The 17133-nt window shown below is 42.0% G+C and overlaps 1 protein-coding gene across 1 annotated transcript in view; it reads left to right on the top strand.

Moving 5' to 3' along the window:
• Positions 1–8650: 8650 nt before the first annotated feature.
• The window catches only part of LOC308081206 (transient receptor potential cation channel subfamily M member 5-like), a gene marked incomplete at its 5' end in the record, with an annotated part of 49389 nt that continues 40906 nt past the window's right edge, over positions 8651–17133 (top strand). Inside the window, 4 exons of the mRNA XM_080457596.1 lie at positions 8651–8908; positions 11171–11210; positions 13554–13732; positions 16812–16873. Coding sequence (XP_080313722.1) covers positions 8651–8908; positions 11171–11210; positions 13554–13732; positions 16812–16873 — 539 coding nt within the window. The remainder of the gene's footprint in view (positions 8909–11170; positions 11211–13553; positions 13733–16811; positions 16874–17133) is intronic.

Genomic DNA, 17133 nt, shown 5'->3' with positions numbered 1-17133 from the left:
TAAAGTCTTCTTTCAATCACCATGATGTTTTGGTAAATAATGGTCCCATTTATTTTAACGTTGATGATAAAGTAAAGCATGCTGTAGGAGGGGCGGGGCTATCTTGTGATGATTTGATTGAGAAGCTACACAACCAATAGCATTAATTCCCCACCCCCGCTCGGTCCCAACCAATAACATTCATTTAGAAAGATGGTGGATTTGAAATAGCTGAAAAATAGGCTTAATTTACGGTCTGTAGAGTCTATGGGCGTAACGTTGTCCATTCTTTTTACTGATATGGACCAGATCCAGATCTGCAGCCTGGACTCATATGAGACTAAAATGTAGAGATTTAAAAATGAACTACAAATATGGAGGCCAAAGTTTAATGAGGACAAAATGACTTTTCATCTCAACTCTTAGAACAATGTGATAAAGCCCTACAAACACTCAACACTACCCTCTGGTGGTTGTACAAGGAAACAACAGGGTTGAAACCACTGCTCTATAGACTCAATAAAATGATACAACGTCTCCTCATGGCCCTCTAAACCTGGGGTCTTCAAAAGGGGGTCCAGGACCCCTAGGGGTCCTCAGAGTTACTACAAGGGGTCCAGGACCCCTAGGGGTCCTCAGGGGGTCCTTAGAGTTACTACAGGGGGGCCATCAGAGTTTTGTTTGAAAGGAACTTTAAATATAAAAATCACACCCTGTGTGAAGTGGGCGGTGTCTTGCTAGCTAATCACAATACTGAATGGAGTCGATCAATCATGTACAAAGGATAAATACATTTATTGAAACACTCTTTATGATGGACAAAACCATAACTTGAAAAAAACAAAAATTTGGTTTTTTTCAAGTTATGGTTGCTTATATAGGGCTATGCACATGTGTCATGTGACACTGGCCAATCACAGTCCTGAATAGGCTGTGATTGGCCAATCACAGCGCAGGATAATTCTACTAATTTCCTGGGCCCAGATCACAGCGCAGGAGTTAGTACATTTTTCCAAATCTCACTTATAGGGGCGGTTTCACCGCCCAAAAATGTCTGAAAATACACATTAACATGAATCCAACATATTATCAAAGCTGTATGAACAAACAGAAAAACATTTAAATTGCACAACACTGATGATAGTGCTGCAACAAATCTATGAATAACATAATCTGAAGACTCTTCAGATTCCACCTCAGACGGTAGCACTTGACCCACAGTATAGTCATACATATAGTGTATAGCCTTGACGACCATGCAGGGTTATGCAAAGGTTAAAATGTCATTTAAATAGCATGTTATTTAGACATGATGCCAGGTTCATTTGTAGACCTGGTCAATGTACAGATTATTTATTGTTGATATTATACAGTTTAGACCAGTTTTTGACTTGAGAACTGCTTTTAAAATGACCAGCTCAACAAGATCTACCCACCCCAAAACGTATAATTATTCCATTGCTGAAAATACTTTGAAAATGTACCTGAGGGGCTTTGGAATAGCGGTGCTGGCGTTACATATAAGACAAAACACACTTGGAATGGGAAATAGAACATTTGAATTGGTAGGTTTTCATAATACAACTTTGTAATACTACTGACTTTTGCACCTAACACTCTTGAAAACAAAGTACTACTATAGAAGCCGTGAAGTGGGCTGACAGCAGTGGTGGAAAGTAACTAAGTACATTTACTTAAGTACTGTACTTAAGTAGGTATTCTTACTTTACTTGAGTATTTCCAATTTCCAATACTTTTACTTCTACTCCACTACATCTCAGAGGCAAATATTGTACTTTTACTCCACTACATTTACTTGAAAACTTTAGTTACTAGTTACTTTTCAGATATAAACTATGATATTATAAAACATATATTAACCACTTTAACCCTATTTTATACCTAGGCTATTTGAAAATAGCAGATCTACAAGCTCACAACGCGTCGCATCGCGACGCGTTGTGAGCTTGTAGATCTGCTATTTTCAAACATTTAGTACTTTTAATTTTGGTACTTTAAGTACATTGTGATGCCAATACTTTTGTACTTTTACTCAAGTAAATGTTTTATTCTGGACTTTTACTTGTAACAGAGTATTTTTATATTGCAGTATTGGTACTTTTACTTAAGTGAAGAATTTGAGTACTTTTTCCACCACTGGCTGACAGGCCCTTCTTGATGTCAATCAATCAAGTCACCTTAATTCAAGTGGCAGATGCCTGCAAAATCTTTTTTTAGGGGCGTGTCATGTGGTCTACCTGCACAGCATTTGTGATCTACCTTTTGGCCCCTGGTTCAGACTGATGCTAGGTTCATTGTTTACATGTGATCCTAGTTTACTGAGACACTACACTGTCTCTACATTCAATGTACTGTATGTGTTTACCTTGTTTATTGTAAGTCACTCTGGTTAAAGAGTCTCTCTCTCTGTCTGTCTGTCTGTCTGTCTGTCTGTCTATCTGTCTGTCTGTCTGTCTGTCTGTCTGTCTGTCTGTCTGTCTGTCTGTCTGTCTGTCTGTCTGTCTGTCTGTCTGTCAGTCTCTCTGTCTGTCAGTCTCTCTGTCTGTCTGTCTCTCTGTCTGTCTCTCTGTCTCTCTCTCTGTCTCTCTGTCTCTCTGTCTCTCTCTCTCTCTCTCTCTCTCTCTCTGTGGAGTGTGTTATGTTGACATGTTCACACATGTCATGTCCTTAAGTCACACTGGATTCACTGAGTAATACAGTAATACGTGTGTGTGTGCGTGTGTGTGTGTGTGTGTGTGTGTGTGTGTGTGTGTGTGTGTGTGTGTGTGTGTGTGTGTGTGTGTGTGTGTGTGTGTGTGTGTGTGTGTGTGTGTGTGTGTGTGTGTGTGTGTGTGTGTGTGTGTGGTGCTGCATCCGCTTCACTTTTCCTGGCCTGAGACATATAAGGAGAGTTGCGTCACCTCGGTTCACTTCATGGGCCAGGTCTTCTTCAGAGCCTTCTATTGGCCAATAGTGACAAAGCCCTAAACCAGAAGTTTACAGAATGCACTGGAGTCTATGAGCGTTTGTCACTATTTCCAGTTTACATGAACCATGTGACCAGTGCTGTTTTCTCCCCCCTCATTGACGTAACTCTCCAATAGAAGGCTCTGCTCCAGGCTACATTAATATAAACTGTTTTAGATTATGACATATTTTACATGTGTGGCTTGTGTGTGTGACCAGAGGATAAGACTGTGCCGGAGAGAGAGCTGTTATAAAAATCAATTAGATTAGTAAGACACAACAAATAAAACTGTTCTAAATGGGCCCTTATTTATTGTCTCCGCCAGGCCGAAAGGCATGGCGAGAGAGTATGTTTTACCCCCTGTCCGTCCGTGTGTCCGTCCGTCCGTCCGTCCGTCTGTGACCAGCTAATCTCCGCCACCGTTGCCTTGATCGCAACGAAACTGAGCACACACACTCCCTGGATGCCAATTCCGAACTTCTGGCCCAAATTTTTCACATGGGCCTTTTATAGCGCCACCAGGAGGCCGATTTGTGCAAAACATATTTTTTGACAGTACTCCTACAGATTTTGTCCAAAAATCTCGCAAATCGGTACACAGTATCTCTATAGTCATTAAACAAAACAAGTCTTTCAGATTTTTCATATTCCATCCTGATTGGCTAAAAATGGCTTCCAAAGTTTGCAGGAGTGCTTTGTTTTCAACAAAATGCCTCAAATCATGAACACAGCATGCAATTTCCGTGAAATTTTACACGCATATTTCCACTATGCCGAGGAAGAAATGCCACTTGAAAATGTTCAAATCAGCCTCATGGTGGCTGATTTGGCCAATTCATATTTTTACCTATAACTGCACCGATCTGTGTAAAGCTTTGTATGCGCACTCCGTAGAGGTCAAGGAAAAACCTTTGCCCTGCATTTTGTACATTTGCCTTTTATAGCGCCACCAGGAGGCAGACTTATGTAAAACATTTTTTTTTATATTACTCCTTCCGATTTTATCCAAATTTCACGCAAATCGGTACACATGATCTCCATAGTCATGTGATCAAGAAGGATGTGTTCGATTTTTCATATTCCATCCTCATTGGCTAAGATTTAAAGTTAGATCTAAAGTAGTGGCTTGTTTCGAACAAAATTCCGCAAATCATGAACGCACCGTCCGATCGCGGTCAAACTTTGCACGCACATTCACACTATGTTGAGGAAAAAATGCCACCCTTTTAACATTGGCCTGTTATAGCGCCACCAGCAGGTCTAATTTAGCAAAACCTTTTTTTTTGCACAAAATGCCTCAAACCATGAATGCAGTGTCCGATTGCCGTGCAAGGCCTAAGAACAAATGGCACCCTTTAAACATTGGCCTATTATAGCGCCACCAGGAGGCCACAATAACCTACCTGACCTGGTGGAGACCTCTAGTTTGTCATGTTTTCATAGACATATCATGTAGACATGATCAGTTGTTGTTTATGTGAGTAGGAAACCAGTTTGACAACCTTTCTATTCCTTTCTCTGTCTCTCCGCCCAGATCACCACTTCATCTAACCAGGACATAGACTCCATTTTAATATCAGGTATCGACTTGTATCTGACGCTGTGTTCGACAACTAGACATTAGAAGAGTCACAGTCCAGTGCCTTACAGTCCAGGAGGACAGACAGGGTTAACGACAGGTGAGGATTCACTACATTACATTACATTTCATAATAACAATTGCTACAATGGTCTTTTCTGTCACTGTGCCACAGAGCAACACTAAAACTATGTGTGTGTGTGTGTGTGTGTGTGTGTGTGTGTGTGTGTGTGTGTGTGTGTGTGTGTGTGTGTGTGTGTGTGTGTGTGTGTGTGTGTGTGTGTGTGTGTGTGTGTGTGTGGTGTGTGTTTCATTTATACACACAGCATGTATTGTTGTTCATACCTCATGTCCTGGAATGCACTCATTCTGTCTGTAATGTCACCACACCTATATCTCTGCTGCCAGTCTCACGCACACGCACACACACACACACACACACACACACACACACACACACACACACACACACACACACACACACACACACACACACATTTTATTGTGTGAGTTATTCAAGTAACGTGTGATGAAGGGGTTAACAGTTTCTCAACCTGTGGGCCGGGGCCCTTTGAGGATATTACAAGTGGGCCTCTGGGACCCTAACCCCAATATCTGACAAAACACTAAATACCATTTTAATCATCATAACGTTCATATTTTACATGTTTAACTGAAACATACTGAGTTAGTTCCATTGATTCAAGCTGCAACATCATCAATTTAATGATCAGTAAATGAACATGCTCTGATAATGTACATGGTCCACCCATCTGTACCTTTTTAGCGGTGCCAGCCGCTCTACATTTGACCGTCCGTCCGTATGTTTGCGGACGTATGTTTGCGGACGGCAAAGATGCAACACATGCGCCACTTCAAGACATGCACACAAACACACACACACACACACACACACGCACAAACACAAACACACGCACACGCGCACACACACACACACACACAAACACACGCACACGCGCACACACACACACACACACACACACACACACACACACACACACACACACACACACACACACACACACACACACACACACACACACACACACACACACACACACACACACACACACACACACGTAACATGCGGACCTGCAAGGCGCACCGCAGTTCCGATCCGCACCAAAATTGCCAGGGGTCTGCCATCACACTAGGGACCACGTGTGGCACCCAGGGGGCCCGGCAGCACTGCACACGTGCAAAGGCACCGCTTCTTTCACACAGGATGTGATTTTTTTTATCTATACTAAATCTCGATACCAAAATAGCCGATCTACAAGATCGGCTATTTTGGTGAATGTTCCCCCCAGAATAGAGATGCTGTAGCCTGGCATGGCCAGACTAATATCACTGCATAGATATTAGTCTGGAATCTCTGTAGGCTAGAGATACTGTGGTTCAAGTGGTTAAACGTCAAGTATAAAGTAAGGTTCAATGTGTCCTATAATGGAAACAGATATTCTCTCAACTTTTCCTTGTGACATAAACTTTATCTTAGAGGGACAGATTTACATATGTATGTAGTGTACTGTAATATAACATAAATGTAAGCTTCTATAAAGTAACAATGTCCTTCAGAGGTTCTGGGGATGAAAAGGTTTTTTACAGAGATGACCTGAGCTACGTGACCTTTGTGTCAAGATACAATAACATTCAGCTTCAAAGATTAGGACATGGAGCATAAGTTCCAATGTTTGGAACTACAGCCCATAGCAGCGTGTGGTAACTCTCTCTCTCTATGGGTCTGGGTAACATGGCTCTCAGTAAATACATGATTATCACAGTTAGTTACTACATAATAAAAGACATACACTTCTAATCATCTTCCTTACTGGTCTCTTGTATCATATTCATGTTTCAGGGTGTGATTATTATTAATTTAACATGAACTCACAAACCTCTGTCTGACATTGGAAAGTGTCATTCAACTTGCATGTGTCTCTTACACTTTTGGTTGGGTGGTTTCTGCTCTGCCATCTGTTTCCTGTTTTCTTCTGCAATCACAGTTAGTTCCTCTTTGGACGGTCTGGCCTCTGACCATTTTCAAACATGTTTTATATTTATCTGGATCGCGACTGTATGGAACGGCACAGCGGGAGACTGAGAGAAACACGGTCACAAGGGACGGGGGCCGCTGTGCCGACAGCCCGCTATATCTGACTCACGTACACGTACACGTGCACGTGCACGTGCACGTGCACGTGTACACGTACACGTACACGTACACGTACACGTACACACAGGTTGTTCATGTAGGATGGACAATCAGGTGCAGCTGCGGTGGATAGGATTGACTGACTGATGATGACATAAAATATTTTATATTTATATTAATAGTTCTGTGTGTGTGTGTGTGTGTGTGTGTGTGTGTGTGTGTGTGTGTGTGTGTGTGTGTGTGTGTGTGTGTGTGTGTGTGTGTGTGTTGGCGGGGTTCCGCCAAATCTTTGTGTGATAAGATTTTCTTTTATACAATAACCACTTGAACCCTAGCATCCCTATTGTGAGAAGAATTTCAGCCAAAAATAGCAGATAAAAAATAGCAGATCTCACAACGCCTCGCGCTGCGAGGCGTTGTGAGATCTTGTAGATCTGCTATTTTTGGCAAAGAGGTATAGGTGTAGAGGGAAAAAAGAGCAGACCTAATTTAAAAAAAAAAGTTATATAGAGGGGGTCCCTGCTTCATCTCTCTCTCAGCTAGGGGGTCCCTGGCCTGAAAACGTTGAAGACCCCTGCTGTACAGCCAATTCTATAGCGTACATCAGGTCAGAGCTTTGATAAATCTCACGTCTGAAAACGAGCGTCATTTAAATAACACGCCCTTAAATATTCACAAAACGCCCCGATTGAAGAACCAGAATATGACCAAATAAAGCATGAAAAGCCAATAAGAAAGAGTTTCCCCCGCTCGCCTCGCCACACACGCACACGCCTCTCTCTCTCTCGTTTCCTTCCTCTCTCTCTCTCTCTCTCTCTCTCTCTCTCTCTCTCTCTCTCTCTCTCTCTCTCTCTCTCTCTCTCTCTCTCACACACGCCCAACTTTGTCTTTCATGTAATCCGTAGCGTACAATCTTTGTTGTCACGTAGGCAGGCTTGTAGCTTACATGAATGACATATTATGATACCAATCACATCGCCATGAATGGAATACGTTTGTATACCCATTTGTGACTGAATACAATGAGACCTTCCCCAAGTCGCTTTTGTGGAAACAGAGTAAAAATGTGAAATTTACCTAGTTTTTTTCTGTTGTGTTTTTCGTTTTTTTTTTCATATTAACACAGTTCGAATGTTAAAGAAGGTTTCTATTGCAAAATATAGTCGTGGGAGAATCATTAAATGGTTACATTTAATGATTCTGATTCAAATGATTCTGATTCAAAAATAGCAGATCTACAAGCTCATAGCGCGGCACCCGGTGCCGCGCTATGAGCTTGTAGATCTGCTATTTTTGAATAGCCCAAAGAAATCTAAAAATGACACACAGATGCGTTCCCGGGCTTAATGGGTTAACTCCATCTTTAAAACTATATTGTTATAGTTATGCTGTCGTTTTGTCAGGTTTTATATGGTATAAGGATAAGGATAATTCCTTTTAACAGGTCGTTCATGAAAGTCCTTGCGGTCTTGTTTCCAATGAGAACCTGTGAGCAATTGGGGTTAAGAGTCTTGCTCAGGGACAAATTTCATATCATCGGCACATATGCTGGGATAGCCTGGAATCGAACCTGGGGCAACCAGGGCCAGCTGGTTCCCTAGGCGGGCTCACTAACCACTCAGCTATGGCCGCCACTTTTGGTTGGTAATGTATACAGACAGCTGATAGACTCGGGGGTTAAAATCACAGACGACCTTAGCAGTTATTTCAAATGACCAGAGGTCACCTCAGGTGACACCAGTGTGTTTGTGACGTTTACTTCTAAATCTCTCCTTTGATTGTCGGTTGAACAGGTTCATCAGAGAATACATGTCTCCACGCCCACACAGCGCTACTGTAGCTCACATTGTTTCTGACAGGAAACAACATTCCTGACGTTAGACGACTTCACTGACATCATTAAGGAGGACAGAGTAAAGTTTGTTGGATCCACTGAGACACAAACAACATGAGTGGTTTGTGGAAGAGGAGAGTGGAAGAGGAGAGTGGTTTGGAAAATGTTAAAATGACAGAACGGGAGCCACTGACACCAAAACTGAGACCAACACCAGAACCAAGTGACATGGCCGATCACAGTGACACAGAGAGAGAACAGGTAGAGGTAAGAGTAAATATCGACGGTGAAGACGAACCGAACACCACTGGACCAACACCTGAATCTGAACATATTGTCAGTGACACCGAGGATGACAATGAAAAGAAGAAGGTGAGCATATAAATATAAAGCTTATGTGTTTATGTTTATTCATGAAGACCTTAAACAACGTCTATTTTCAAAAGAATGAATGCTGTGGGTGAAAAGATGTAAATGTATGTAGCAGGAAGGAGTGTGAGGATTAGAGAGAACGGGCAGGAAAATTAAGGCCTGAACAATTACCATAATTTTAGGCCCGAGGCGGCTCAAAAGCCCCCCCCCCCCCCCCCCCAAAAAAAAAGGCCACCAGGCACTAAGCAGCGCTAGTGGCTCAAACTAGTGAGTGTGAGAGAACAGACTTATAGTTGCCATAATGGCAACATGCAAAGTTGCAACACAAAAAAGGTAAATCTCCCCCAGACTGTCTCTCTCTCCCTGACTGTCTCTCTGTCTCTCTCTCTCTAGCCTCGGAAACCCAGGCTTTTTTTTTTGTTACAAAAGAAAAAAAGCCTGGGGGAGCCATGCAGGAACGATGGTCTTGGACCTTGTTATCTCCTAACCAATCAGAGTGTAGAGGGGCGTCGCTCTAAATTTGGTGACGTCAGCGTGCTCCGTGCACAGGCCGAGGGGGGGAGGGGAGGGGAGGCGGGGACATAGATTGGTGAAGCAATAGGAAGCCACGCACAAATCCAGGCGGCTGTGTTTGGGTCCGCCCTTCAAGACCATGGATTGAGCTCGTAGCCTCAGGCTACTCTCTCTCTGACTGTCTCACTTCTCGCTGGCTGCTGCTGCCTGTAATTTATACTTTGACAGTACAGCGGTCGCGCACTGACCACACAGCAGAAGATCTACAAACCCACAACTCATGGCAGCCGTGTTGCATTCTGGGTTTGCATATCTGCTATGTTCAGTGTGGAACACCGCTCTGTGACAAAATACACATCAGGCTTTTGTCTGCCTCTGTGTCTGACAGACGTCTGTCTGATTTATGAGTCTAATAAGTAACAACGTGTTAGACCACAATGCATTATGAGCTTCAGTGAGCTTGCAGATCAAATGGCTATTCAGTGTGCAACACCAGAGTACAATGAAGTATAAATCAGGGTTAGGAGAAGAAGTAACTTTTCTCTGATGCACGTCTTCTCTCCATTAACCCATTAAGACCAGGAACACGTCTCTGTCATTTTTACATTTCTTTGGGCTATACAAAAATAGCAGATCTACAAGCTCATAGTGCGGCACCTAGTGCCGCGCTATGAGCTTGTAGATCTGCAATTTGTTGAAGAATCCTGGAAAATATGTGCAAATCTTTGAATATATATATATTTTTTAAAGCAAAAATGTTTAACTCAAATCTTTGCTTCTGGGAGGATTCTATAAAATGTCTTCTAAATCCTAACAGTTTGTTGAAAACATTTATGTTGCTATAAACTTTTTTCATGTCAAGGACCCCCAAAATTGTATGTATTTGGCCGCGGACCCCCATCTCAAAATATGTTGTTCCAGGGACCCCCCAGAAGCAAAGATTTGAGTGAAAAAGTTTACGATTAAAAAAATATATATATAATCAAAGATTTGCAAACATTTTCACGATTCTTTTCAAAACAATAGCAGATCTACAAGCTCATAGTGCAGCACTCAATGCCGCACTATGAGCTTGTAGATCTGCTATTTTTGTGTAACCACTTTATCCATATTTTATACTTTTGGCTCTTTTTTGAATAGCCAAATAAATCTTAAAATTACACACAGATGCATTCCCGGTCTTAAACAACCCAATCATCAGCAGTCACTGTCAGAGCAGCTACAAATACAGTATAAGGGTCCTGAGAGCACTTTAGTTGACAAAAGAGGAAACTCTGACCATAAATCTGTTTCTCTGATTTACTCTTTTGATCACCTTGGTAGCCATGCTTTCACCTGTCAGGTATTTGTATTATATTATTTGCTAGAGATAACTGTGTCATCGACTGAAGTCATTTACATTCATCTTACTGAGGGAATGTTTGGTCCCAAAGAGAATGGATTTGGTTTTACTGAAGAAGGTGTAGTGACAGTTTGTTATCAGAAAGTAACACCATTAGTAAAGGTGTGTCTGGGTGACATAATTATCATACAGTTCATGGGTGTGAAGCCGGAAGGGCATTGTGTCCTTGTTGCTGTAATAGAGAGTCCTACTAGTCGGGTCACTTGTTTGGCAGGCAGGGGAATTTGGTGAGATAGAATGAAAGTTGCATGTTAAGCAGATGTAGATTGTGTTAATAGCATCCTCAATCTGCATACACAGATCTACTATTATAATGATACCCCTTCTCTCTCTTCTTTGTCTTAAAGAAAGCAGACACGGATACAAGTTCCCAGAAGGGAGGTGAAGGTATGTATCTTTCCAGAAGACACTAACTATCATTAGGGCTCGAGCACTGCAGCAGTGTGAAGCCCTATTGAAGTTGCAAAGATTATTAATCAGACATTAAGGGAAATTTGCCACCGTGGCTTTTCAAGATCACCGTTGTAACCACTGGCCCAAGACATTCGTCAAGTATTGATCCCATAATAAGGAAAATGAACAAATGTGATCTGAATTTCCCCTAAATAAAAAATCCCTTATTTTGCCCTAAAATAAACAAGCAAAAAACCTCACTTCTGCTGCCTTTTCCATATCATGTGTAAATAATTATTTGTTATAACTACTACAACTACTATAGATAGAAACATTAATATAGGCTTCTTCTAACACTATGGACCAGAGCTAGGGGTCCATGACATGAAAATATTTGAGAACCACTGGTTTAAATAATAATTAAAAACTCTGGAAGCAAGCCCAAATACGCAACTACACTTTAAAACATTTACAGAAAAAAAAGCCCAAAGTCGCTTATAATAATCAGACATGGCAACACTGTGTATGCTAATGATTTGCTGCGGTACAACGGTGAAAATGCTGACCTTAACTCATTCAGTGCCCAGCTTATTTAAAGAGGTGGTGCCATGGTTTTGCACTTTTTCTGTTTTAGGGTTAGGGCTATGTGTCTATGAGGTTGATAGAACTTCATTAAGCCCCCCGGTGGTGTTTTTATGGTGTTTTATGTCTTCTCTGACTATTTGGAGTTTCTTCCTGGAGGCTGAAACCTTGAGGGTCAAACGTGCCAATAGAGAAACAGCGCTTTAGTGACATCACAAAGCCATACCCTCCCCCTCATTATCATAACACAACAGGTGTGGGCATGAGGAGGAGGAGGGACTAGGACAGGTGGGTGGTGCTAAGGTGGTGGAGGAGGTGCTAAGGTGAGAACCAGGTATACTTAATGAACTGGAGGCGTGTCCACATAAAAACAACATTTTAACACTTACTGTACACTTTTTTGTTGTTGAAAAAAATCCTTACATAATAATAATACCTTATGATCAGGTTTTAGGGTTGAAAAATATCATGGCACCCCATCTTTAATGAATTTGGGCTCTGAGTGCCACAGCCAAAATTCATTGTAAAAAAAAGTGCTTAGGAGCCGAGATACAGCCTTTTTCAGTAAGAAGTTAAACAAAGAGTGAATGGAGAAGCAAATCTTCAAATCATCATATCTTTAGCCTGGTTCCATACCATAGACCCCGCCCACTCTCTGAGTGGACTGCCTCTTGGTCTGGAGTTGTAAATGTGAACCTAAGACTTCTCCGGTACAAAATGCGTTGTCCAATGAGAGGCGGAGGTGGGCGTGGGGATCCCTTAGGATTGGTTTAGGGAATTTCAGACTGAAGCTCCATGCAGCTTCAGTCTGATAATCAGGCTATCATATCTTGGGTTCTGAACATGTTTTTCAAAAAAAAAACGTCTTAGACATCCAGTGGCACTCAGGGCTTCCAGAAATCCCACAACATCGTTCAAAACATTGAGCAGGGTGGGTGGCGGGGGTCTGGAAGGAGGGTCCAGGGACTACAGAAAAACCAAACTGGGGCACAGGTCTAAACAACCTACTGACAAGGAGAGGCCAAGGAACTAGACTGGTAGAGACAGGGCAGGACAGAACAGGACTGAGGAAGGGAACTGAAAGCTAGGCTAGCGGGGACTGGGCAGGGCGGAAAAACAGACTAGAAGGCAGACACAGTAAACAGTCAAACGAACCAAGCAGGGAAACAAGAAAACAGGGAGAAGCATACAAAACCAGGTACGCAGAAACACGCATACGGAAAGCACATTCAAACAGACACTGAAACAGAAACCAAGCCAACAGACAGCACTCAAGACTAGCTGACAGGCAGACAACTAGCTGTAAAACTGACAACCGGGCAGAAAAACAAGGAAACACAGGCAGACTGACTAGAGGGAAACAGTACATATACACAGAGAGAAAAAAAAACTCCTACCAATGTTGTCCAAACCTCACCCACATTGGTACACATTATTATCCCTGAAGTCATGTTATCAAGATGTATCTGAAAGCTAATGGTAGTAAAACAAAATGGAATTTGAAAACCTGACAAAGCCTTTTCAGGAGGGGCACATAATGCCCTGGACCCATCAGTGAGAACATTTGAACACACACTCCCAGTAGGCCAAGGAAGAACCTCAATTCAAAAGTATTCAGATTGTCCTGGTATAGCGCCACCATGAGGTCGATTTTAGCTACCTGCATGGCCTGGTGGAGACCTGTGCTCCGAGGAGCACTTCATGTAGTAATAGACTAAATTCATACTGATACATTTCTCTTGTTATGTTTTCCAGATCCTTGCGTGCTGCACCCTGGAGTGAAGTGTGACGGCTGTAAGGGACGTGTTGTGGGCATCAGGTATAAGTGTACAGTGTGTCCTGACTATGACCTGTGCTCTGCCTGTCAGTCCACTGGGCTTCATGAGGAACACCGTCTGAGGTCCATCCAGAGACCCATTCTGAGCCCACCCCAGGTCAGAATATAATCATTGTTGTTGGCAGAAACCTCATATCTCTGTATGTTAATTGTTATGTTTCCCCTCACCCCTCCTGTAAATTAAAGTCCTACTTCCCCAGACTAGTGTCACACAGAGGAAGCACAAATAGCCAACCTGCAAGCTCACAACGCACAGCGTTGCAATGCGTTGTGAGCTTGTAGATCTGCTATTTTAGCTTTTTTGTTTGTGTGTGTGAAAGTGTGTCTGTGGATTTTATAAATATTCAACAATGAAAAGTATTAATATGAGCTTGTGATGAAATAATAACTACATTGGATCCATTAGAACGCGGGTATTTTTATTTTTCATTTACTGAAAAGTAGCGGTTTTGGACATCAAGGTTTACACCCGACAATAAACGTTTTCATCTGAAAACCGTGCAGTTGTAACCTTTAAATACCTCAGGAAATGTAGAAAAGGAACTAATGTTGAAAATAAAAATGCAGTCACTGCCATTTCATCCTGTAATGTGGATGATGATAGATCTGTAGGCTACTTGTAACTTCCCTAGTTGCTGATGATATTTATATTTGACTGTCTACTTTATTCACTTGGATAATATTTATATATATAAATATATATATATATATATATATATATATATAATGTATGTACTGTATGTATTAGAGATGCGCGGATGGGCTTTTTCGTCACCCGAATCCGCGTATACATGTTCATTATCCATCCGCCATCCAACCGCACTGATTTTATCATCCTATTTATAGTTCCGCACCAACCGCACCACAGGGATGCACATGGGATTATATTCACCTCTGTAGTGACTGTATACAATACATATCCATGGTAACAGCAAGCCCTCCGTCTCCCATCACTTTCTCACATCACAACTTTTCATATTAGACACATCCAGTGATCAACAGGGTTCAGAACTTCACTAAATCACTCCCACACCAAACTGTTATTCCTCCCTTCTTTTTTTTATTGTCTCCGCCAGGAGCGAAAGGCATGACCGAGGCTATGTTTTGCAATTGCACCCTGTCACGCCGTCCGTTTGTGTGTGTGTGTGTGTGTGTGTGTGTGTGTGTGTCACCCCCTCCGTCTGTGATCAGCTGATCTCCGGCACTGTTGGCTTGATCGCAACTAAACTGTGCACACACACTCCCTGGATGTCACGTCAGAACCTTTGCCCCAAATTTTTCACATGGGCCTGTTATAGCGCCACCAGGAGGCCGCTTCTTGCAAAACACATTTTTTGACAGTACTCCTAGTACTCCTAAAGATTTTGCCCAAACGTCACGCGAATCGGTACACAGTATCTCTATAGACATTACACAAAACTAGTCTTTCAGATTTTTCATATTCCATCCTGATTGGCTAAAAATGGCTTCCAAAGTTTGCAGGAGTGCTCCGTTTTGAACAAAATGCCTCAAATCATGAACACAGCGTGCAATTTCCATGAAGAAGAAATGCCACTTGAACATTTTCAAATCAGCCTCATGGTGGCGCTATAACATGCCGATTACTGTTTTTAACTATAACTGCACCGATCTGTGTAAAACTTTGTACTGTATATGCACTCTCTAGAGGTCAAGGAAAAACCTTTGCCCTGCATTTTTCACATCTGCCTTTTATAGCGCCACCAGGAGGCCGACCTATATAAAACACATTTTAATATATTTTATTATATTACTCCTTATTATATATTTATTATATTACTCAATTATATCCAAATTTCACACAAATCGGTAGACATGATCTCTATAGTCATGTGATCAAGATGATGATCTGTTAGATTCCATCCTCATTGGCTAAGATTGACATCTAAAGTTTGGAGGAGTGGCCTGTTTTGAACAAAATGTTGCAAATCATGAACGCAGCGTCCGATTGCGATGAAAACTTTGCACGCACATTTGCAGTACGTTGACGAACAAATGCCACCATTTCAACATTTCCCTATTATAGCGCCACCAGGAGGCCAACTTATATAAAACTATTTTTTTTATATTACTCCTTCAGATTTTATCCAAACATCACGCAAATCGGTACACATGATCTCTATAGTCAACCAATCAAGACGGATCCATCCGATCCGCCTGATTTTTCACATTCCAGCCTGATTGGCGAATTCCCAACATTGCTGCCCCACACTATCGAAGCTGACCTGGCGGAGACCTGTTTTCCGAGGAGCACTTTTTCTAGTTGTTATTGTTATTGTTATTATTAGGTTGAACAAGGTTCAATGTCTTTATTGTGACGATCCATGACATGTGCTGTGTCCCTGCTGTGTTTTCTTATGTTCCTTGCTTGTTAGTATGGTTTTTAATTTACCCGTGTGTACTTTTATTATGAAGTGATGTCCTAGTGTTTCCTGTTTTGTCTAGTTACTGTTTCCTGTCTTGTCTCACCTCCCTGTTGACTACTAGATTTCTCCACCTGTGTCCTGTTAGTCCCCCAGCCAATCACCTGTGTCCTGTTAGTCCCTCAGCCAATCACCTGTGTCCTGTTAGTCACCCAGCCAATCACCTGTGTCCTGTTAGTCACCCAGCCAATCACCTGTGTCCTGTTAGTCCCTCAGCCAATCACCTGTGTCCTGTTAGTCACCCAGCCAATCACCTGTGTCCTGTTAGTCCCTCAGCCAATCACCTGTGTCCTGTTAGTCACCCAGCCAATCACCTGTGTCCTGTTAGTCACCCAGCCAATCACCTGTGTCCTGTTAGTCACCCAGCCAATCACCTGTGTCCTGTTAGTCCCTCAGCCAATCACCTGTGTCCTGTTAGTCACCCAGCCAATCACCTGTGTCCTGTTAGTCCCCCAGCCAATCACCTGTGTCCTGTTAGTCCCCCAGCCAATCACCTGTGTCCTGTTAGTCCCCCAGCCAATCACCTGTGTCCTGTTAGTCCCCCAGCCTCTTTGTGTTTATGTGTAGCCTAAATATAAAGTGAACATTTTGGGGCAAACAAACAGTGTAAAACCTGCAGATATATGAATTTAGATTTTCCAAAGTATAAATATCCATGTTTTACATTTACATTTATCCCATGAATAAGATTGCAGTGAGCTGTCATAACATCCCATAATCTGTCTATGTTTTCAGATATGGAAACCAGAACACTTCAAGAAAAGAGAATGCAACACCTTTATAAAAGATTCTACCAGGTAAACAAACCTCCATTATTGATAAACATGTTATGATTGTACAGACACATCATTAATGAATTAATACATTACTTATTTACTTATACATATTGATATGTATGTGACTGAGGACCTCCATATTGATATGTATGTGACTGAGGACCCCCATCTGAAAATATGTAGAGCCATAGACCCTCATGAGAGAAGACTGGCAACATTTCTCATTATGTTGTATTATTCAAAAATAGCTGATCTACACACATCACAATAGGTCATATGAG

This window comes from Gymnoscopelus braueri (genome assembly GCF_963280865.1).
Source record: "Gymnoscopelus braueri genome assembly, contig: SCAFFOLD_58, whole genome shotgun sequence".
Taxonomy (NCBI): Eukaryota; Metazoa; Chordata; class Actinopteri; order Myctophiformes; family Myctophidae; genus Gymnoscopelus; species Gymnoscopelus braueri.
The sequence above is the reverse complement of the archived record's forward strand: the minus strand, read 5'-3'. Positions and strand labels throughout refer to the sequence as shown.